Raw genomic sequence first — 20485 nt, forward strand, 5'->3', positions numbered from 1 at the left:
TTTGCGAGGAGAAGCACGCATACGAGGATTGAAGAATGAGCTGGTTACAGCAAAAAACCGATTTGACCAAGAACTGCAGGCAAGGATGGGCGTGTCTTGGAGCAACCTAGGTATCAAGGGGACACGAGGGGTGATGTTGCAGACGGGAAGGCCATGGGTTAAGGCACTACTTTTGCGGGCGTCCTACGGCTAGTACCCTTCTTGGCATTGTTTTGTACCCCGAGGGATTTCTATCCCTTTCCTGCAAGGAATGCTTTGTTGATGGCGAAAGCGCCTGCACCATCCTGCCTATCGCCCAGCTGGCACGCTCGTAATAATCCGGAATGTCCGGCGCGTTTATCGCTACGTACACCTAGCTCCCGCCTGTTGTGCATCCGCAGGCCAAGGAGTCTGAGAACCAAAAGCTCAGGGAATACATTGAGCAGCAACGCGAGCTCCTGAGCTCCCAGAAGGTCACGATCCGCGAGCTGGAGCGCAACGTAGCGGAGCTCACACGTTCTGCCGCACAGCAGGTAGGCTTACTGGCATTGAAAGATTGAAGGAATGGCCAACGGCTTTCATAGATTGCCCTTGTTTCTGATGTGGGTTGGGTACTGCCGGTAACAGCAGACTACTGGGCATGTGTTACCGTGTATGGGCTTCATTGGGTTCTGCGCTTACGTTGCTAGGTTGGGTGTGAAACTCCTAAAGGCTTTTAGAACCACACCAACCCTAGTTTCCGAGTCCATGTGTGGGAGGTGCTCCCGGTCCTGGCGATGTGTCTGCCTGTCCACGCGCCAGGGGATGTGATTAGACGCTGTGTTGCGTGTGCACTGACGGCCATGGCCATCTGCCATTTTCGCTGTGTCCCTCCCAGCGCGCGACCTATGAGAGGTATTCTGTCAAGGCGGAGGCGAAGGTCCGGGCGCTGCAGGTGTGAATTGGCGCTTGTACAGTCCGGTTGTATAACTCGGGCGCTTAGGGTTTGTAGACAGCTCATCCTACACTATGGCGTCCTGTCGTGCCGAACACACGCGGTGCCATTTACGTCCGTTGTCAAAGCTCTCCCTCCCGAGTATGGCCCCAGCTCTTCCCTTGCTTCCCACATTCCCTGACGGTTATACCCCAGCATAGTGCAGCCTGCCAGAGCTATGACAATGTTCACGCCCCACTTTGGATGTTGGGGGGGAATGTAGCAACCCAGGCGCAACGAACCATAACTTCATGCCGATTTGATTTTTGTTGTCTGGCCAATCTCATGCTCCGAAGTTGAGCATGAGCATCTGAGTGCTGCTTGGTGCATGGCTGTGTGCTGGTTATGCTGCGCAGGGCCGACTCCGTGAGCTGGAGCAGGAGCATGCAGCTGCCATGGGCGGCATGGCGGCCCAGTTGGAGCGCGCCCGGAAGGAACGCACTGCAATGGCACTGGGTTTGTCTGCGGTGGCCCTTCAGGCGGTAAGGGCAGGGACGAGTGAGACAGAGGAGAGATACACTGCGGACCCAGATGGAGTGTGCAAATGGCAACAGCATCGCTGGGTCCTGATGCTCTTATTTTTACTGCTGCGCGGGGCTGGATCAGCTTGTTGCAGCCCCCTTAAGAAGCATGTCAGTGCGTGGAGATGTTTGCGGCCTTCAGAATCGCGTCGCGTCAAAGGCCCTTTTGCGAGTGTGAATGAAGGGCTGATGCATGCGGTGTTTGGGCTCTGACTCGCAGTGCGGCGGCGACAGCGCCCATCCCGAGGATACACACATGGACTCGGAGCGCGCGGCGGCGGAGGGCTACGAGGCGCTGCCGCGCACCGCGGCGGCGTGGGTTGGGATGCGTTACGAGGTGAGGGCACGGGTCCGCGTCCTTATGATTGCGATGCACAACAGGACGCGCGAATGGAATGTTTGCATGGCGGTAATGCGCGCAAAGCAGACAGCCGACGTATGCCATTATTGGCAGTAACAAAGCACGCGCAAATGTATACAAGTTGATTTGGGCCAGCAATCTTGGGGCTTGCGCTTTCGGATTAGCTGGGCAGCCGCGCAAGCCGTGTAAATGACCAAAGCGTCGCCGGCGGAAGGCCGAGCGGCGACGGTTGTCGTCCTCATCCCTTCTGTAGGTAGGTCACTAGGGCTAGACCAGCGCCGATGTGTACTTGTCGGCGATGCCCGCTGGGCGCTTCGCGCACAGCGCCACAGAGCTCGATTGCCCGGAGCTTCCTCTCAACCCTGACGCTTTCCCGCCGCTTCGCGTCACCCGCAAACCAACAGTTGGATGATGATGGAAACCTGGCGAGCTTCAGCCGTACGCCAGGCACCGTCAATCGGCCCTTCGACCGCGACGGGGCGAGGGCTGTTGCAGCGCTGGTGGCCCAAACGCGGCGCATGTATGAGCAGCGCGCAACGTATCGTGCTAAACTGCGCAGCACCGGTCAGCACGTTGAGCATATGCAGGTGGGTGGATTGGCAGATGTAGAACATGGCGTGCACATCACATATGAGCCGTTCTGGTGAAGGGACTGTGGGAAGGCAGCCCCCCAGCTGTACCAATGTTGATCTACACGTAAACACAATGCCTAAATGATGGTATGATATGGTACGCTATGGTGATATGCATCGTGGTTTGCGGAGAGCGGGACAGATTGAGGCACGATTGGGGCATGGTTACGGCCAGTGACTGGCGAGCACACCATAGTCCAGCCAGCATTAACTCGTTTCCTCCGGCATACGGGCCTGGCCCGGGTCTTGTACGTGGTTTGCCTGTGTGTGTGGGAACCCTTTCCTTCTGTTCATTTCTTTGAGTGCATTTTTCCCCAATACGCCCTTTCCCGCCCTCGCTCTTGCATCTTCCGCAGGCGGTATTGGACAACGTTGAGGCCGACTTCAACCTTGTTAACTCGATGATTGACCAGATGAATTCAGAGGCAGCCCGTCTGACCGCCGAGTACGGGCTGCCGCCCCTGCTGCCCACAGATGTGCCGCCACCGGACGCAGCGGCACGCCTGAGCGAGCGCATGGAAGGCGTGCGGATGCTGCTGCAGCGCATGAGCGAGGAACTGCTGGTGTCGGACGCTGAGAAGAAGTGAGTAGCGAGCGGCGGGTATTGGGTTGGGCTGCATAAGTATGTCGCCCGGAAGGAGCCCTGTAGCCGAGGAAACCACAAGAGAGAGAGAGAGAGAGAGAGCGATGCAGGGACTGAGGGGTGGTAGCGTGTATATGGAATGCGCAGGTTCGTTCAGGCTAAGCTGGCGGATTGCGTTTCTGGCTCTACCTTTGTCCCCGAAATGTCCCTGCTGAGGCAGCTATGCCTCCATGGGCGACATTTATATCCTGGGGCTGGCATTCATGTCGCGTGTCCTCCTCCTCCTCTTCCACTCTCGTCCACTCCCTCAGGGCGCTCACTGCTCAGGTCCTAAGCGGCCAGTTCCTGCAGGACATGAACAACGCCTCCCTCGAGCAATCTGTGGACCGGCAGGTAAGAGCTACGCGGGGTGGCGCTAAGTCGCAGCCCAGGACGGGGTTCCCAGGATGGAGCACGTGTGCATGTCTGCCTTTAAGCTATGCTGCAACAGTGCCGCTGTGGTAGCTGCCGCAGCATGTTTTCCTGGGCGGAATTTTCCCGTTGTCCTATTTAACATGCTGAATGCATTTGCGCGATGCAGTCGATCATCGAGGCGTATGCGGAGAAGCTCAAGCAGCTATACGGCGCCGGTCGCCGGGCACCTGTTTCTAATGGCGTTAACGGCCGTCGCTCCCCAGGTCACGGCCGTCGGTCAGGTGAGGCCCATGGGTCGTTTTCATCAACGGCGTGGGGTCATGGATCTAACATGTCTCGTGTGATTTTCGCAGCTCCGCCAGGTCAGCGAGTACGCAGACGCTGTTGGATCAACTGGGTATCCTTGCTGCTTCATGTGCTTGCATGCGTTTGCATCGCACATCTATTCGTTGCTGAACTCGCCTTGGGCTTGGGGCCATGCTCCAAGCCTTGGGAATGCTGCTTCTGAGTCTTTAAAATACCTCCTTAACACGATGCAGTTAAAAGGAATGTAAAATTTCTGCCACTGCACTTGCGACTTGCCAGTCGGTGCTGCCTAACTTGTCTTTCTCCTTTGTAATGCGTTCCTGCGGTGCAGCTGCCTTATCGTCGCCACCGCCGCCAGCGCGGGGGGAGCGCCCTGCCGTACCGCCTGCCGCGCCGCCGCCGTCCGACAAACGGCCCACACACCCATTGTCACCAAAATCCAAGGTGAGGCGCATGGTAGAGGCACTGCGCGCCGGCAGACATGCGCAAACCAAGGCAGCTGCTTTCTCTATAACCTTTCGTGGCAACAAGCGTACGCTATGCAGCGTTGTCGCGCTCTGACGATTTTGTCTTCCTGGCGCGCTGCGTGATTGCCATGTTCCTGTTCGCACAGACCTCAGCAAGTCGACCGGCCCACCAGCCGCATCCCCCACCGCCACCAGTCGATCTGGAGGAGCGGCGGGGTGCCGAGAAGGCCACACGGGCCAACGCACTTTCTGAGCATGTAAGTCGGGAAAGCGCCAACGCGCTTAGTCTACAGTTGGCGAGTCTCCCGGTTACGGGTCGTGCGACCGTGGCTGTCTCGGTGGCTTGATGATTTGCGGATGCTGAGGATTTCACGCCCTCCCAGTCACATGCTTCTGACCCATGCTAAGTCGGCTTTATTAGCTTGCGAGCTTCCGTTGGGCTTTCCTGCGCTGCAACCCGTATTGTGCGCGTGGGCCGGTGACCCTTTGATTTCTTGCCGATAGACATTGTCCCGTAACCTAAGCACCCTCCTGGTCAGCTTGGAGCATGGCATGCTCCCGTGCAACCTTTGATCCACACAATTCTCAGCGCTCGTACGAAAGCGGTTCCATAAGAAAGCAAATTCGGACGGGGCTTAGTCACGGGCATTTGTTTTTCTTTTCATTGCAAGGCCTGCTCATTAAAGTCTGCCCGCCGGGATGCGCTCCTTGTTCAACCATCGTTGCAGTTCTCTGAGGTCCTTCACAGTGGCACGAAGCCGGCTGCACGTGCTCGACGGTCAAAGCCGACCACCGACAGCACGCGGGCGTCGTCAGAGAAGGTGCGCGACGCCGAGCTGCTTTGCGCTGACGTGCGCTGGAGCTGCAACGGCACAGACACCCCGTGCATTTTTTGTCGAATTGCACGCACTTCATGGCATGGCGTGCACATTGTGCGGGTGTTTAGAGGTAACCCACATGGAGGTGCAGAACGAAGCTAGATGGTACCAGACCGCTGTGCTATATCCTGGTTTGGGCTCCTGTCCATTCCCGTGCTCAGGTCACGTGCTCACGGACGTTCCTGCCTGACTGTCAATGTGCGCAGGAGGCACCGGCTAAGAGCCTAGCGAAGGAGAGCTCTGCTGAGGCGGCGCGTGCCGCACCGCTGGAGGTGGAGGTCGGGTACAGCCGCCCAGCGGAGCCCGTCAAGAAGGCGAGCTCGGACAAGGCAAAGTCCCGGCATGGGTCACAGCGTAAACAGGAGCCAGAGCCAGAGCGCGAACCAGAACCGGCACCGGAGCCGGCGCGCAAGGTGCGTTGCCTAGTGGGGCATGGGGTCTTGGTTGAGCAAATGCCATGAAAGGGGAGGTTGTGGGGCGAGGTATGCGGGTATGGGGCCCCAGGAGCGTATAGGAGCATGCGAGCTAATTAGTGCCCTGTCCTCTTATGGTCCTGGGCCGATGTCATCGGGACTTGATTGGAACTGGTTTTACTGATGGCTGGGTCGGCAGGTTATCGGCAGGCCTTGCTGCAGCCGCAACCTAATCCGAAAGACTCTCACATGTTATGGCGTCGCCTTTTATCGTCCTCCCTGAATACATGCCTGATTTGTAGTTCCCGTAATGGCTGACTCTGCCTTTGGTGTACGACAGGAGGATACATATGAGCAGGACGATTACGGTGATGCCTTTGGGGACGACAAGGAGCCCGATGCCGCCGCCGCCCACGCGGAAGAGGCCGCTGACGCTGCTGAAGATGCTTCCATAGCTGCAGATGATGCCGCTGAGGCCGCTGAAGAGGCCGACGACGCTGCTGCTGCCGCACGGGAGGCAGCCAAGGCAGCCGAGGAGGCTGACAACGCCGAGGAGGCGGCAGAGGCGGCCGAGGCAGCGCAGGATGCAGCTGAAGATGCAGCGGACGCGGCGGAAGCGGCCCAAGATGCGGCAGAGGAGGCAGCGGAGGCGGCTGAAGAGGCGGCGGAGGCCGCTGAGGAGGCGGCTGAGGAGGCGGAGGAGGCGGCTGAGAAGGCGGAGGAAGCAGCGGAGGCTCTGGAGGACGCGCAGGAGGCTCTGGAGGCTGCTAAGGCAGCCTTGGCAGCAGCCAAGACGAAGCAAGAGGCCGAAGAGGCAGAGGAAGCCGCTGCCGCTGCTGCTGAAGCTGCTAAGCGGGCCGAGAGGGAGGCGGCTGAGGCGGCTGCAGCGGCAGAGGCTGCCGCCGAAGCTGCAGAGGAGGCAGCAGAGGAGGCCGAGGAAGCGGCAGAGGAAGCCAAGGAGGCGGTTGAGGACGCCGTGGAGGCGACCCTGGACGCGGCAGACGCCCAGAGGGCAGCTAAGAGGGCTGCGGAGGCTGCGAAAGATGCGGCGGAGGAAGAGGCAGAAGAGCAGCAGGCGGAGGATAACAACTATACGCCACCGGACGGAAATTCCGAGGCAGGTGACGAGGATGGTCTGCAGCAGCAGGACGAGCAGGAGGACCGGTCTCCGTTGCGTCTCCATCTGCGACCGAACAGTGCCGAGCGGGACTCTCTTCGCATGCGGGTTAGCGTTGATGCCGAGGAGTCAGCTGGCAAGAAGGGCGACGATGGCCGCCTGGGGCCCGTTGATGAAGATGAACCGGCGGCTGCGGAGGCGGCTGCGGATGACGCCGAGGCGGCTGCCGACGAGGCAGCATCCGAGGCTGCCTCTGCTGCGGAGGGTGCTGAGGACGCTGCTGAGGCGGCGGAGGCTGCAGACGAGGCTGGCGATGCGGCATCCGAGGCGGCGGACGAGGCTGATGAGGCCGCTGATGCTGCAAAGCGGGCAGCTAAGGCAGCTGAGGAGGCCGATGGGGCTTCAGAAGCTGCCGAAGCGGCGGAAGAAGCGGCAGAAGCAGCCGAGGACGCTCAGGATGCTGCAGAGGAAGCAGCAGACGCGGCAGAGGAAGCGGCAGAGGCCGCGGAGGAAGCAGCAGAGGCTGCGGAAGAGGCGGCCGAAGACGCCGAGGAGGCTGAGGAGGCGCTGGAGGAAGCCCAGAAGGCGTTGGCGGCTGCCAGGGCCGCGTTGGAGGCGGCTGACACCGCCGAGGAGGTGAAGGAGGCCCGGGAGGCGGCTCGCGACGCGGAAGAAGCTGTGGAGGTGAGTCATGACATGAGGGTTGGTTTATGATGTTTCGGCCATTGTCGCCTTGGAAGGTTAGGTGTCCCATACGCTTGAGGGCCAGCCGATCGGCTCGTGTTACAGCATACAGGGCCCTGTCCAAATCAACACGGAACTCGGGGGTGTTTGCCTTGCTTCGGCCATTATCTTGGCCCGGTTGGTGTAATCTATGCGATTTAAGAAACTGTCATCACTTTGTGGTTGTGGGGCCGTGGCGAAACCAGCGGCGAAGTCTGGGAACAGCTGATATCCTGAGGCTTAACTGCTCGGATGACGTACGTGAGGAAGATCTGCAACTGCCACCCCTGGCCACTCTACCCTGCCTCCTTCGCCTTTGACATTGCTGCAGGCTGCCGCTAAGGCTGCAGAGGAGGCAGCGGAGGCGGCTGAAGAAGCGAGGGAGGCGGCTGAGGAAGCACAGGAGGATGCGGAGGAGGCAAAGGAGGATGCGGAGGAGGCAAAGGAGGCAGCCGAGGAGGCACAGGAAGCGGCGGAGGCAGCTGCCGATGCGGCCGAGGAGGCAAAGGCTGAGGAGGAGGCAGAGAAGGCGATCCTCGAGGATGCGGGTGAGGTGGCAGAGGAAGCCGCAGATGACGCAAAGGAGGCGGCCGAGGAGGCGGCGGACCAGGCCGCCGAGGCGGCGGAGGGTGCTGAAGATGCTGCCTTGGCGGCGGAGGAAGCGGCAGAGGCTGGCGATGCGGCATCTGAGGCGGCGGACGAGGCTGATGAGGCCGCTGATGCTGCAAAGCGGGCAGCTAAGGCAGCTGAGGAGGCCGATGGGGCTTCAGAAGCTGCCGAAGCGGCGGAAGAAGCGGCAGAAGCAGCCGAGGACGCTCAGGATGCTGCAGAGGAAGCAGCAGACGCGGCAGAGGAAGCGGCAGAGGCCGCGGAGGAAGCAGCAGAGGCTGCGGAAGAGGCGGCCGAAGACGCCGAGGAGGCTGAGGAGGCGCTGGAGGAAGCCCAGAAGGCGTTGGCGGCTGCCAGGGCCGCGCTGGAGGCGGCTGACACCGCCGAGGAGGTGAAGGAGGCCCGGGAGGCGGCTCGCGACGCGGAAGAAGCTGTGGAGGTGCGTTACGGCGTAGAGAGGCTGTCGCTTTCGAGGGTGTATAAGCGGTTGTGGAAACGTCCTGGGCCTGGTTAGCAGGTCTGGGCTTCCCTGAATCGCTTGTCTTGTGTGCCAGTCTTGTGTGCCAGTCTTGTGTGCCAGTCGAGCAGTCCAGATGTTGTGCAGGGGGTTCTATACCCGTATATGCCTCCAACCTGGAACGTGGTTTGCTATGCAAGGCAAGGCAAGGCAATTTCTTTAATTTTTAACCAGCATAACAAAAGAAAACATTTCTTCAAGTTTATCGTACACCTGGCGGATCTTGCCCTGGCGCTTTTGCAGGCCGCCGCTAAGGCTGCAGAGGAGGCAGCGGAGGCGGCTGAGGAGGCGAAGGAGGCGGCTGAGGAAGCAGCCGAGGAGGCAAAGGAGGCAGCTGAAGATGCGGCGGAGGCGGTGGAGGACGCTACTGAAGCGGTTGAGGCGGCGCGGGATGCGAAGGAGGCGGCGGCTGAGGCCGCTGCCGAAGAGGCTGCAGAAGAGCCGCCGAGATCTCCGGTGCGCGTACACGTGCGACCGGACAGTGCGCAGCGTAATTCGGTGCGCATGCGGATCAGTATGGACGCAGAAAGAGCGGGGTCTGCTGGTGTAGACGCCGCTGACAGAGAGGGGTACGGCTTGGGGGCCGTTGACGAGGAGATGGAGGCACCGGCGCCGGGGTCCCAAGAAGGCTCCCCCAAGTCGGCTGTGCGGGTTCATATGCGGCCCGATAGTGCCCAACGTGACAGCTACAAGATTCGGTTGAGTACGGACCAAGAGAGGGCGGCCGGGGGCGCAGCGGAGGCGGAAGCGGTGGATGAGGATGAAGCGTCGCTGCAGGCTGAGATGCGGGCCTTGGAAGAGGCCGAGATGGCGGCGCAGATGGCTGCAGAGCTGGCTAAGGATGCCGCGAACGACGACGACTTCTACTGACAGCGTCGTCCAAAAGGCACAGCATTGTCGGGCGGACAATTGAGCTGCGGAAATAGGGTATAAGGAATTTGGACTGTGGGTGGAGCAAGCGGAGGTCGCCGCGAAGGAGTGATGGGCAGAGTCCTCCGAATGCGGACCAACAATTGCAGGCTTGGACGCTTGGGCGTGTGCGCGTGCGCACGCCTCGAAACCTCACCACTGCTTCCGTGAATGGTGATGGTGATGCGCGATGTGGAATGGGAATCTGACATGTCGTGAGAAATCCTGTATCCTATTGATTGGGCCCCGGGGGCCTCTTCTAGGTTGACATGCATTGCTTGGCCCAGAGCTCAGCGCACGCAGCATTCTTTTTTGCGCGTCGCTGGCATCGTCAGCGCCGCTGCAACTCCAAGCTAACTATTATGGTCGTTGATGGAGCTTGCAGTGTCTGCCCTGCAAGAGGGGCACACTTCATTATTGCAGCATGCAAATTGATGCTGTCTTGATGCGGTGGGGCCCCTTATGAAGCGCGCGCGGGGTGGGCACCCGTTCTGGTAGTGTACGGCATTGGTCCACTATTTATCTCAGCGGAAGGATTCTTGATGCATGTGCCAGTATCTGCACGGCTTGGGTCATTTTAGGCACTTGGTTCAGCCGGGTACTAGCGCAGTGTTGGGCACCGCCTATGACGTTGATGCAGAGAACCTCGTGCGTTAGGTTGCGCTGCCCCCTCATGGCCTCTGGCCCAAGGATGGTCGACCTCTACTGTGGGCGGGCTAGCTGACTGACGAGCGACGCCGGCCGGCTTGTCCTCAGCTGCATAGGGCTGCACACCAGCAGCAAGGCGCATGACTCGTGAGCATATGCATGTGCGCTGCAACGTTCCGAGGCATTACTTTAGGGTTTCCATGGGCGCTTTGCGTTTTGTGTTGGGCAGCTATGCAGGTTTGGTGAGCCCGATATGGTTCGCCGCTGTTGCAGTAGCCTGTTCTGTTGCAGAGGGACAAACTTTGGCAAGAGGATGTGGGAAGTCGTGAATGACTGCTACAATCGCCCCGGCAGCAGGGGGGTGGCGGCGCATGCTCCCGATGCGTGATGAGGAACGGGCCGCTTTCCAGACCCGCGTGCATTTGTCTTATGTTCCCTGCCGAATGTATGGCGGGTGTGGCCTAGTCAGTCGTCCACTCGTGAACAAGGTGCTGCCAACCCGAAATGTGACAATAACTCTGCACAGAGGAATTTTTAGTAAAAGTGCAAGAGCACGTGATGTTTATATAGCCGGTAGTTAAAAAAGCAGCTTTGATGGTAGCGCTCATATTATTGCAGTTTGCTTTACGTAAGACGCAGGTGCGCTTGATTTTTGAGGCCTGTGGATATTATTTGGCGGGAAGAAGCCGTGGCTGGCACGTACACGCAACCCTGCATTCGCACGGGCGTCGTTCTCGGTCTGATGCGCGGACCGGCATTCTTGTGTGATGAGCCTGCGGTCTCTTATTCGGCAGATCGTGGAAATGTTCTTGCCACCTGCTAGGTGTCTAGACGCGTGGCGCAGGACTTAGTAACATTCCTTTGCGGTCCATCAGCTCCTATCACTGTACGACATCGTGCAAGTCGTGCGGTAGTACTATGTGAAGCAGAGCGGCGGTACATGCTCCTTCTTGTGCCTCATTGCTGGTCCCGTCGATCATACGTCTTGCGCACTCTTTAGTGTTGTACAATACACGGTATATTGTCATTCTTAGCTTTCTTGGGACAGAGTGAAGTTCAATCGACGAGATATGTTTTGGCCCGCAGACATGACTGCAATTGACCTCGCGACTTCATGTCGTCTAATTTGTCGTGCAAAGGTGCTGCTGCCCACACTGGCCCTGATGCATATGTCGTTGCTCAGCATGCTCTCAAATCATCAACGTCATCCGCAAACAAAAAGGTGTGAGAGATTGACCAACTCAACATTACCATCCCGCATGCATTTGACAGTGCAGCAACAGTTAAGGCAGGTTTAGCAGCCGCGGGTTATTGCTTGTTCAACAGCTGAAATCTTGCTTCCTGGCTTTCGCAGCCATACCTGTGGCGTAATCAGTCAGGTATAGAGAAAAACCCTGACTGCGTGGGCCACGTGTTCATCCAACCGGTCGTTCGTTCCTAGCAAGCTCTAGGATGTCGTCTATGGGTATCAGCAACGCTGTGATGCCAATGAATTTCCGAAGGCAGGGGGGGAGGGAAGGTTAGGCATCCTCCGCTCGCAGTACGATAACAGCACGGTAGCAGCGTGACCATGTGCAGCGAATACGACACGTAGTACGGCATTACATTACCCTAAGTCAATGAATAAATCATATGTAACCCGGCCGCGTCGTGTGGCTTCCTTGGCCGCGCCTCGGGACAACTCCCGTCGTCGTTCACATAGTGCTCAGCTCGTTCAACAACTCTTGCATGCTACCAATACCGGTATTGGCAAAGGTTCTGACGCCGTAAGGCCAGCGCGCGAGGAGGGCCTTGTGGTCCGCAAACCCAGGGCGATGCTGCTTTACGACCTTCGTGGGGTTGCACCGTACTGTGCCGTACTGGACACAACCCGAACAGACATATATCCCTCGACACCACCCATCTACGGACATATCATTCTTAACACTGAATCACTGAAATGAAGAATGATGAAGAACTAAGCGAAGATAGCTACAGGAAAAACAATTGCTGCGCTTGCCGCCGTGACTCATATGCTGCTGCTGCACAGCTCGCCAACATACACACATACATACGTACCTACACGCACACCCAGAAGTTGCCTGATTTGGAGAGGAGCACACGGACATGACCTTTATGCAGGAACGTAACCGGCTAAATAGTCCACGCTCTTGCACCCACGACCCAGGCCCTGCCCGAATGCATATTCCGCTCCGGCATCTTCCGCTACCGTACTAACAGACAACTAACAAACTGGAAAAAAAACTACAACACCCCATCCATTCAATCCCTACCACACACCGGGGAGCCAATGCCCGCCAACCGCGACAGCAAACTTATAACAACACATGCTAGGACTCACTGTAATACCCACTGCTACATGCCGCCAGCCGAAACCTTGCCGCCCACCTGCCGCCCTGTGACATGTGCCGACCCCCGTACTGACCGCTACTGCGCAGGCTACTACAGCGCTCGCCTAACTGCATTGACGCAACCCTGCAGGAATGGAAACTTGCGACAGAGACACGTACATACAGACAAACTCCTGGAGGCCGCCCACTTACGTAAGAGCACGGGCCAGCACACCACCGCAAGAGCTTCCCCAGGTTCCTCTAAATACAAGAAATGAATACAGACGCCGGCTGAGCCATCCCACACAGAGCCCACACGCAGGGTGCCTTTGACCTCGGACTAGAATTGAGGATGATACGCGTATCATGTCGCTGGTGGGTGGGTCACCTTGGCTGGTGGGTGGGTCACCTTTTGCCATCAGGGGCTCAAAGGCAGTGCAGCTCAGCAACCACACACAGACACTGCCGTCACCACAGCCACCGCCCTAACTAAACACTCCCGACTTTTCAAGGGGACAGCTCGGAACCAGCGACCCAGCCTTCCTCTCGCTCTCGAGGCGGAACGTCCACTGGTTTTCGACACTCCACCCCACGATGCCCTTCGACCCCACCACGCGCTGTGGCTACTTTCCACGTCATGAATGCATCCTTCTTCCCGCACAAAGCCTATGGTTATGGCAAAACTGATAACCAAAACTACTGTTCCTAGGTAGGAGGCTCTAAACCCCCCTAACTCAGCGAACCGTTTCTACTTGCTCGCCCGGTTTCAGCCCCTTTCTCCCGGGGGCTTGCAAGTGTGTGTATCGCTGTGCTTTCTGCCTCGCCACCCGACGCCTTTGCCACCCTTCCATTGCCGGCCTCCGTTTACCACACCATCCACCCTCCCGCCTTCCTCACCATACAGCTCATCTCTCTCTCTCTCTCTCTCACCCAGTCCGAGTTTGTTTCTTTTTCCCTAAACCCTTCGTGCGCTATTGGTCTGAGCCGACCTGGCTCTCAGGACGCCCACAATCTGGAAGGCCTGCTCCAGGGTGGGCGCCACGGGATTGCAGCGGGCCAGTCGCACCTGCAAATTTTGGAAAAGGAAAAGGAAACAACATAGGAATGATCAGTTAATAAGAATGATCAGTTGACCGCCAATTTACCCTAAAATTACCACCGGGGATAGGCTTATGGGTTAATAGCGCGCAACCCCTCCGTCAGAGCTTGGGGGGATTCCATCCAGTGCATTTCCTGTACATGCTTCCCCCTTAGGTTTGGTTTGGGGCCAGTTTAAGTCTTTTTCATGGCTTACTTCCGCAGTGCATGAAACCCTTCCTGGGGAAGGTACAAACCACCGGCTAGTCCCAGACGGGAGGAGGATATGCCTTGGGGGTCGTGGCTGTGGGTGTATCCACCCCCCACACACACAACCCCCCCCCACACACAAACCGCCAGCTGGAGGTCGCTAAGGTTGTCGCTCTCGTCAGGCAATTACGATGGAAAAATGAAGGTAACGGAGACGTGGTGGTGATGTGTAGAGAGTGAGAGGAGGAGGTTGAGGGGAGAAAGAAAACCGTCGACCCACAGGCCAGCACATGAACACATACATGACCCAACTTCAAGGGTAGTTGGTAGTACGACGATTCTAAACGATAAAAGCGATAAAAACCTATATCCGGCAATCCATGCAATAGCCTGTGCGATCCAGAAGGGATAATCGGCAGAATAATAAAGACCCGGATTGCCCTCCTCCCTAGTTTTATCTTCCCTTCCCTTCCCTTCGCTTTCCTGCCCTCAGCGACTCGAGAACAAAAAAAAACGCTTCGCCGCACCCCACCACAGAACAGTACCCCAAATCGTTACTTATCCCGTCGCGGTCAGGGTTCCTCCATCCTGTTTTATCCGCCCCCCCAGGCGCGCGAACTCCGCCCCACCCCACCCCACCCCACCCGCAAACCCCGCACACACCTCAGCTCCTTCCTTCACTACGCTAGTAGTCATGCAAAGCTCATTGCTAACCAGGGAGCTGTAGCCGGTGCCGTACGGCTTGTCACCACCACCGAGATCTGCCGACAGCGCGCCGGCGTCCACCTCTCCCGCCAGCGGGGAAACGTCTGGCTGGGGCCGGTCCGGACCAAGAGTGGCGAGTGCGTAGCCGTTCCGCCGTACGGCCGCCGGCAGGTGGGATATGGAGGCCGTATCTGGGGGAAAAGGGTTGGGAGGGGAGAAGCCTTGACGGTATGTTTTTACGTGCGCGTGTTGTGTCGTGTCCTGTCGCGTGCAAATGGGAGGTTTCCCAGATGGGAGGGATGGGAGAGATCAAACAGACTGACAGACATGCGAATGACCTGAACATGCCTGCATTCACCCGCCCGCATTCACCGACCATCTCGCCGGCTCCACGTCATGGGCACCCCCTCCCGGTGCCCCTTGATTCCCATACCCACACCAGTACAACCCAACCTTTCCATCTCCCGCGCCTGGAGGTCCTTCAACCCCCCAATACCCTCTCGCCTCACGCGGGCCCCCCCATATCACATCGCCTACCTCGCACGTCCAAGAAGATGAAAGTCTGATACCGCAGCTGTAACTCAGAGGCGGTTGTGTCGGTTGGCGTGGCTGAGTCTATTGTGGGGTTCTTCATGCAGGGGCCCCAGGAGGAGGGGAAGGGGCCCCAACCCGATGCATCTAGCATGGTAACGGGCAGCGGATTCGGGGACTTGAAGGTGCTGTTTGACACCAATGTAGCTGGGTCGTATCCATACCGCACGTACGACGCATAGTTGAAGTTGTAATCGTCGTACCAGTCCATCTCATTGTCATTTTCGTCGTACTGGCTGCTGGCATTGGTTTTGTTGGCGTGCTCCTCGTAATACAGCGTGCCCGTAACGCCAAACACTGGATGGCCATCAGTGTACGTGCTGTTCACGCCGTACGCGCATTGGCTCAAATCGGATGGGTTTTTCAAAAAGCCAATGCGGTAGTTGGTGTCGCTATTATGGTACGAGCGACCCAGGGCGGCTTCCGCGACGAAGGTCTCCGTGCGGGCGCCGGAACAGTTCATCAGTACGAGACGGTTAATGCCGTAATCTTCAAGTTGCGCTTGGTCCGATTGCGGAAGGCCGCTCCGGAACCTAGCGCGCACGACAGCAGTACTAGTCATTTGGACGCGGTTGACGCAGAGCGAGTTGTCTATCATGGGGCGAATTGTGAAGCGCGTGGGCAAGCCCCTCACGGTCGCGATATCGCCCATGGTCACTGGGGGGAAGAGGGGGTGCCAGGCGGGGAGGGTGCTGGGCAGGTCGGGAATGTACGAGGTACGGCAGATGACGACAATGCGGATTAAGGTGGAGTGTGCTGTGACGCGGTATGATGTGTGGCCCCTACAGAGATATGGTGGTAAGCAACCGTGAGCTGGAAACGGCCTACACACACCTATACACACACACGCACACACACGTACAAGAAGGTTAAGAGGGTCCCGGATCGGGCCACGGCGTGACGGGTTCGGCTTAGAGCAGGCAGGTGGGTTTCCTGCCCTTCTGGTGGAGCACGAGGGCGGGTAAGTAAGGAAGACGGAAGGGGTTCGGACAACCCGGAGAGCTTGAGCAGACGCGGAAGACAGAGCCTCTGTCGGTGCTAACGGAATGGACTGGATGTAGCGGGGTGGGACGCGGTCATAAGCAGCCCAGACGCAGAGCGGAGCAAACCCGCATTTGGGGCCCCGCCGGTACAAAAGAGACGTACGGTAGCATTACCAAATTGCGACGGCAGGGCTTACACAAAGGACCGTAAATACCTTATGCGTATAGGCATTTTGAAAGTGCATTCGCGCATTGTTCCAGCTTCAAGCAGGGTTAAAGTTAAGCATGCCCACCTGCACCCAAGAGGGTTTGTTATGAGGCAGGTGCTCTAAGCCATGCTTATGCCATGCTGTTGCCATTATGCGCTTGAAATGCCACTAGTTTCAAAAAGCAACTTGCGCTCGACTACTTTGAAAGCGAGGGGGTGAGGCGAAAAGTTATCTGAAGCCGTGGCTGCCTTATAAGAGAATATTGTGCAAAAGCCATTGGTGATAATCAGAGGACACAGGAAAGAGTTGAGCGCTGTTACGCCGACGCGGCGTACCTGTATCATCCTGCATGCGGCGTTCACGAGCCAGCATTCCATTCATTCGGTAGCCCTGCCCAGGTCAAAAACTCAAGTTAACATGTGAGGCTGCGCAATCTGATATCTGGCTCAGGTATACAGACCTGTTCCAGTGACAAATCAGCCCAAGCCGTCCCGTCGGTAGCGCAGAATGCCCTTATAGAACATGATAGAAATAAGCACACTGCCCAAAAAGGAGAAGCTCTTCGACGATACATATTTGGGGGCCTGGAGGACTGATGAGACAGGGTTGGCACCAAGGAAGCAGTTAGACTTATGATAGAAGGTAAGTACAGTTAGGATGAAAGACCACCAAGGCCATCTAGTAAGTCCTCGTGGCAGGTCCGACAAGGTAATCGGGACGTAAGGAGCACGATAGCTTCCCGCCCGCCATTAACGAAAACGGACTGAGGCGAGCTCTGGCTTGAGAATGACAATTAGGCATATTCAGAATAGATACGATAAAAGCTTCAATACGATAACCCCACAGGTTCAGTTACATGTAGCTTCGCGTTCAACACCACAATTTCAACGGCAAATATTGCAGGAATACCCTTACCAATTGCACCAAACGCTTCTAAATAACGAACGCCAAATTCAACGCCAGAATTATGATGTCCGCGCAACAGATCTTTCACGACCCGCGGTTCCCGTTCGCGATGGTATGACCCGTACCTCCCCAAACACGTACCAGGCTCCAAACCGCAACGTAGAATGGTAGGTTGGGAAATCTACTACAAGATGTTCACTAATGAGATAGGAAAACACATGTGATTCACATGCTGTCCAGTTTTCTGCGCGCAAAGGCAACGCCCCGCAGCTTCGCCGAGAGAGGTCTTGCCTGACCCGCTCCTCGCACACGAACTCCATACCGAGTATAACAGCCGAGTACAACATGATACAAAGTTTAATCTGTGAAAGGGTCCCCAGCTGCCGGGTGTCAGCTCATCTTGGCCCAGTGGCTTTGTAAGGCTAGATTTGTGTCGCAGGACCGGGTCAATTAAGTTTCGATGTGGTCCGCATAAACTACAGTTTGTTCGTTCGTCACTCATTTGTTTGACGCGATAAGTTATTAACTGCTCCCAGATCAGACGGCTGCGTGCTCTGGCAGGTTGACAAACGATACGAAGCCGTCGCAATGGTGAAGCTTGTGTCGAAGGACGGCGAGCATAGCGACCCATGGGTCTTAGCCTTGGGCAAATTTTCATCATAGCAAATGATGGATGAACATGTCATCCAGGCAACGATAACTCTTGGGACGCACTTCGGGCAATCAATTGCCCCAAGTTACTCGTTCGTTTGCCGTTTTGATTGGATTTGCTGCGTGTACGCAACGCCAAATTCCCTTATCGAGGAGGCTAGGGCTAAGGATTGCGTGCTTTTATAAATTATCAAGATGGAAGCTTAGGAATGGTGCCCCTTTACTTCACGGGACACCGTCCGTCCTTTGAATTGGTCCATCGTCTTTTCTAAACCTCTCTTTTAACCCCCTTGCAGGTGAAATAGGAACCTTCCAGTCTGAAGTTTTTTCCATAATCTCTTCGTGATATGAATATGTATGGTGAGGTGCTTTAACTTTAGTTGGAAAAGGAACAATGCTCCTCACAAGTCGGAAAGGCCTCGTCGGCAAGCCAGCCAACTGCGATGGTGCACCTAAAGGAATGAAATTTGTAAATGCCACGACTGCAAGCCTCAGGTCATCTAGTCTTACGGAGTGCAACACTGTCGGCAGCCCTCTCGGAGCGCGCAAGCGCTCTGCAGCTGCGCAAGTGCGTGCCGTTTGCAGCAACAAAAGCAGTTCCGCTTCCAAAGCTGAGCAATACCCGCGAAAGGCCAAATCTATCAACGGCCTTGGTCTTCTCGCGTCGCACGAGGTCAGCAATTGCCCGACGGCTTGCACACTTGCTTCCTTAGTGGTTGCTCGCATGGCTACATCCAAATTAACAGGACCATATATTTCAAATGATGTCCTCGTCACAATAGGGGTTGGCTGACTGGGACGGCTAGTCCGCCGTTGCTGACATCCCGCGCGGCAACTCGCGCAAAAGTGTCCTTTTTTCCCCCGCTATCCCAGGTATCCTTAAGCGACGTCAGCGACACAGATGACAACGTTCATGGGCTTGGCGAGGGGCTCGGCTCCGTATCCAGCGTGGATCCGAAAGAGCTGACCAGGCAGCAGCGGCGGCAACAGCCGCAATATGGCGCCGGTAAGGACGGAGCTTGGGATACGAAACCCCCTGCCGCCGAAATCCGCCGAAGCACCAAGGGCCCCGCAGCCGCCCTGACCAGCCGCGTTGTGGCGACGGTGCGGCGCCGAATGAAGCACGGCCTCCAGCGGACTGTGGCAGTAGCGGCACCCCCGCCGCGTCCAGCGGCCGTGGCGGCAACGGTAACAGAGCTCGGCGTCGTGGCACACAGCCCTTTCCCTGCTGCTGCACATCAACCAACCAACGAGAGCTCTAGACAGCCCTACCGCCACGCTACCAACCGCTGGGATCTTCGTCGTACAACAGCAATAGCGGCCGTCGCAATCCTGCTGGCGGCGGCAGCGGCGGCGTCAGGCTTGCTCTTGGCGCCGCGACGGACCGGCCGCGGTGCCGCCGGCGGCGAGACTGCTGCAGGGAGGTCCGCCGCCGCCGCTGGCGGCGGCTTCGGCGCCGCTTCCGCCTCCGGCGCCGTCACAAGCTGGAGCGCCACCAGCGCTCTGCCGTACATGGCCGGATGGGCTCGGCTGCTTGGCGGCATGGCGGGCCCCGCACCCGTAATCGCCGCCCGCCTGTCCCAACGATCATCAAGCCGGCATGTTGTTACGGCCAGCTTTGCACCTCAGGACCGAGCCCACAACGTCCATCGCGGCAGCAGCATTCTAAGCCCAGGAGGCAGCAGCAGCAGCAGCAGCCGTGGCGGGAGCATGCTGCTTCGAAGATGGTGGTGGTGGTGGTGGTACGGAACTACCGCTGCAGGAACGGGAGCCGCACCGCACCGCGACAGCAGTAGCCGCCGCCGCAGCAGCAGCAGCAGCAGTACCTTGGCGGTCGCAAAAGGGGAGGGCACTGGCGGCGAGCCTCCCACCTCCACGGGCGGGGACACCGGCGCCACCGGGCAGCCTCCACAGCCTCAGGACTACGAATGGCGGGAGGCCGCGACTGTAAGAGTGATCACGGTCGTACCCGGTACGACATTGGACGTGGGCTGGGGCTGTGTACTTTGTCCGCAGCTTCGTTAGTGTTTTTGGCCCCCTTGTCAGTCAAAGCTGAGTGAGGTGAGTGGGACGCCAGTAGGGTAGGGTAGGGTAGGGTAGGTGGCTCCGGTTCCCTCTTCTCTTTTCCTGTGCATTTTTTCCACTGCACCTGCACCAGCTTAGCCCCCGCCCCGGCCCCATCCTCACCCTCATCCTCACCCTCTCCGTCCCCCGCCAAACCTCTAGATGGCGGCTCCAGCCCCTACCGGACCAGCTGGGGCGCCCTGGCGGATCACACGGCCGCGAGGTTCGAGTGGACCGACCCGTCGTACCAGATGATGGTGTTCAGGGCGCAGCAGCTGGGGATGGACGCGGGTGCGGCTGGGGGGGTGGGGGCCGGGGGAGGGGTGGGCGAGGGAGTGGGAGAAAGAGAGACACAGAGTCGTCTGAGAGGCCGTGTGGGGCAGCCGGGGGATGTCAGCCGGTGGGTCGCTAACCAGCTTGTGGATGTGCTGTAGTCTTGTGACGTGGAAATCGACACACATGTACACACAGCCCCGTTCTGTTTAAGGACTCACGCGCAGATTCGTGTGCCATACACGCCTGTCTGGCCCTGCGATGGCGGCGGCCCGCCGCCGCGACGGGACGTGCCGGCGCCGCTATGCCGTACGTACACAGGCATCCAGCGGGCGTTCCTGGGGGCCCTCCAGGGCGGCGCCCAGATGGTGGTTGGTCTGGCGGTCGCGGATGGGGCCGCGGAGGCGTTTCTCCAGGTGGGGGGTGGCCCCCGGGT

The 20485-nt window shown here is 58.1% G+C and overlaps 3 protein-coding genes across 3 annotated transcripts in view; 2 read left to right on the top strand and 1 right to left on the bottom strand.

The window, feature by feature from the left end:
* Positions 1–380: 380 nt before the first annotated feature.
* VOLCADRAFT_106506 (uncharacterized protein) lies at positions 381–11201 on the top strand. Its single transcript, XM_002954671.1, has 16 exons — positions 381–512; positions 857–913; positions 1309–1434; positions 1694–1810; positions 2239–2421; positions 2823–3049; positions 3361–3442; positions 3630–3744; positions 4101–4213; positions 4383–4493; positions 4965–5057; positions 5321–5527; positions 5868–7328; positions 7699–8415; positions 8737–10050; positions 11182–11201. Exons 3-15 carry the CDS (start codon positions 1348–1350, stop codon positions 9361–9363), a joined length of 4140 nt encoding a protein of 1379 aa, XP_002954717.1. The 5' UTR covers positions 381–512; positions 857–913; positions 1309–1347; the 3' UTR covers positions 9364–10050; positions 11182–11201.
* Positions 11202–11584: 383 nt separating this feature from the next.
* On the bottom strand, positions 11585–16894 carry VOLCADRAFT_106507 (uncharacterized protein). The gene is made up of 7 exons (XM_002954724.1): positions 16616–16894; positions 16491–16545; positions 14910–15620; positions 14331–14563; positions 13370–13446; positions 12439–12525; positions 11585–11808 (listed from the first exon to the last, which is right to left on the bottom strand). Exons 1-7 carry the CDS (start codon positions 16727–16729, stop codon positions 11745–11747), a joined length of 1341 nt encoding a protein of 446 aa, XP_002954770.1. The 5' UTR covers positions 16730–16894; the 3' UTR covers positions 11585–11744.
* A 1278-nt stretch (positions 16895–18172) lies between these two features.
* VOLCADRAFT_95570 (uncharacterized protein) overlaps positions 18173–20485 on the top strand; it is a gene marked incomplete at both ends in the record, with an annotated part of 7497 nt that continues 5184 nt past the window's right edge. The window contains 4 exons of the mRNA XM_002954672.1: positions 18173–18280; positions 18586–19684; positions 19939–20067; positions 20371–20465. Of these exons, the coding sequence (XP_002954718.1) occupies positions 18173–18280; positions 18586–19684; positions 19939–20067; positions 20371–20465 (1431 nt within the window). The remainder of the gene's footprint in view (positions 18281–18585; positions 19685–19938; positions 20068–20370; positions 20466–20485) is intronic.

Source organism: Volvox carteri (assembly GCF_000143455.1).
Source record: "Volvox carteri f. nagariensis unplaced genomic scaffold VOLCAscaffold_45, whole genome shotgun sequence".
Lineage (NCBI taxonomy): Eukaryota > Viridiplantae > Chlorophyta > Chlorophyceae > Chlamydomonadales > Volvocaceae > Volvox > Volvox carteri.

Bases quoted from the DNA above. Each gene is read 5' to 3' on its own strand.
- VOLCADRAFT_106506 (XM_002954671.1), top strand. From the start codon at position 1,348: ATGGGCGGCATGGCGGCCCAGTTGGAGCGCGCCCGGAAGGAACGCACT. The intron at 3,745-4,100 runs GTGAGGCCCATG...CCTGCGGTGCAG, and splicing joins AGGTCACGGCCGTCGGTCAG to CTGCCTTATCGTCGCCACCG. The intron at 8,416-8,736 runs GTGCGTTACGGC...GCGCTTTTGCAG, and splicing joins ACGCGGAAGAAGCTGTGGAG to GCCGCCGCTAAGGCTGCAGA.
- VOLCADRAFT_106507 (XM_002954724.1), bottom strand. From the start codon at position 16,729: ATGTATCGTCGAAGAGCTTCTCCTTTTTGGGCAGTGTGCTTATTTCTA. The intron at 14,564-14,909 runs GTAGGCGATGTG...CTTTTCCCCCAG, and splicing joins CATCTTCTTGGACGTGCGAG to ATACGGCCTCCATATCCCAC. The intron at 11,809-12,438 runs GTGGGCGGCAAG...TTACGGCGTCAG, and splicing joins CACATGTCACAGGGCGGCAG to AACCTTTGCCAATACCGGTA.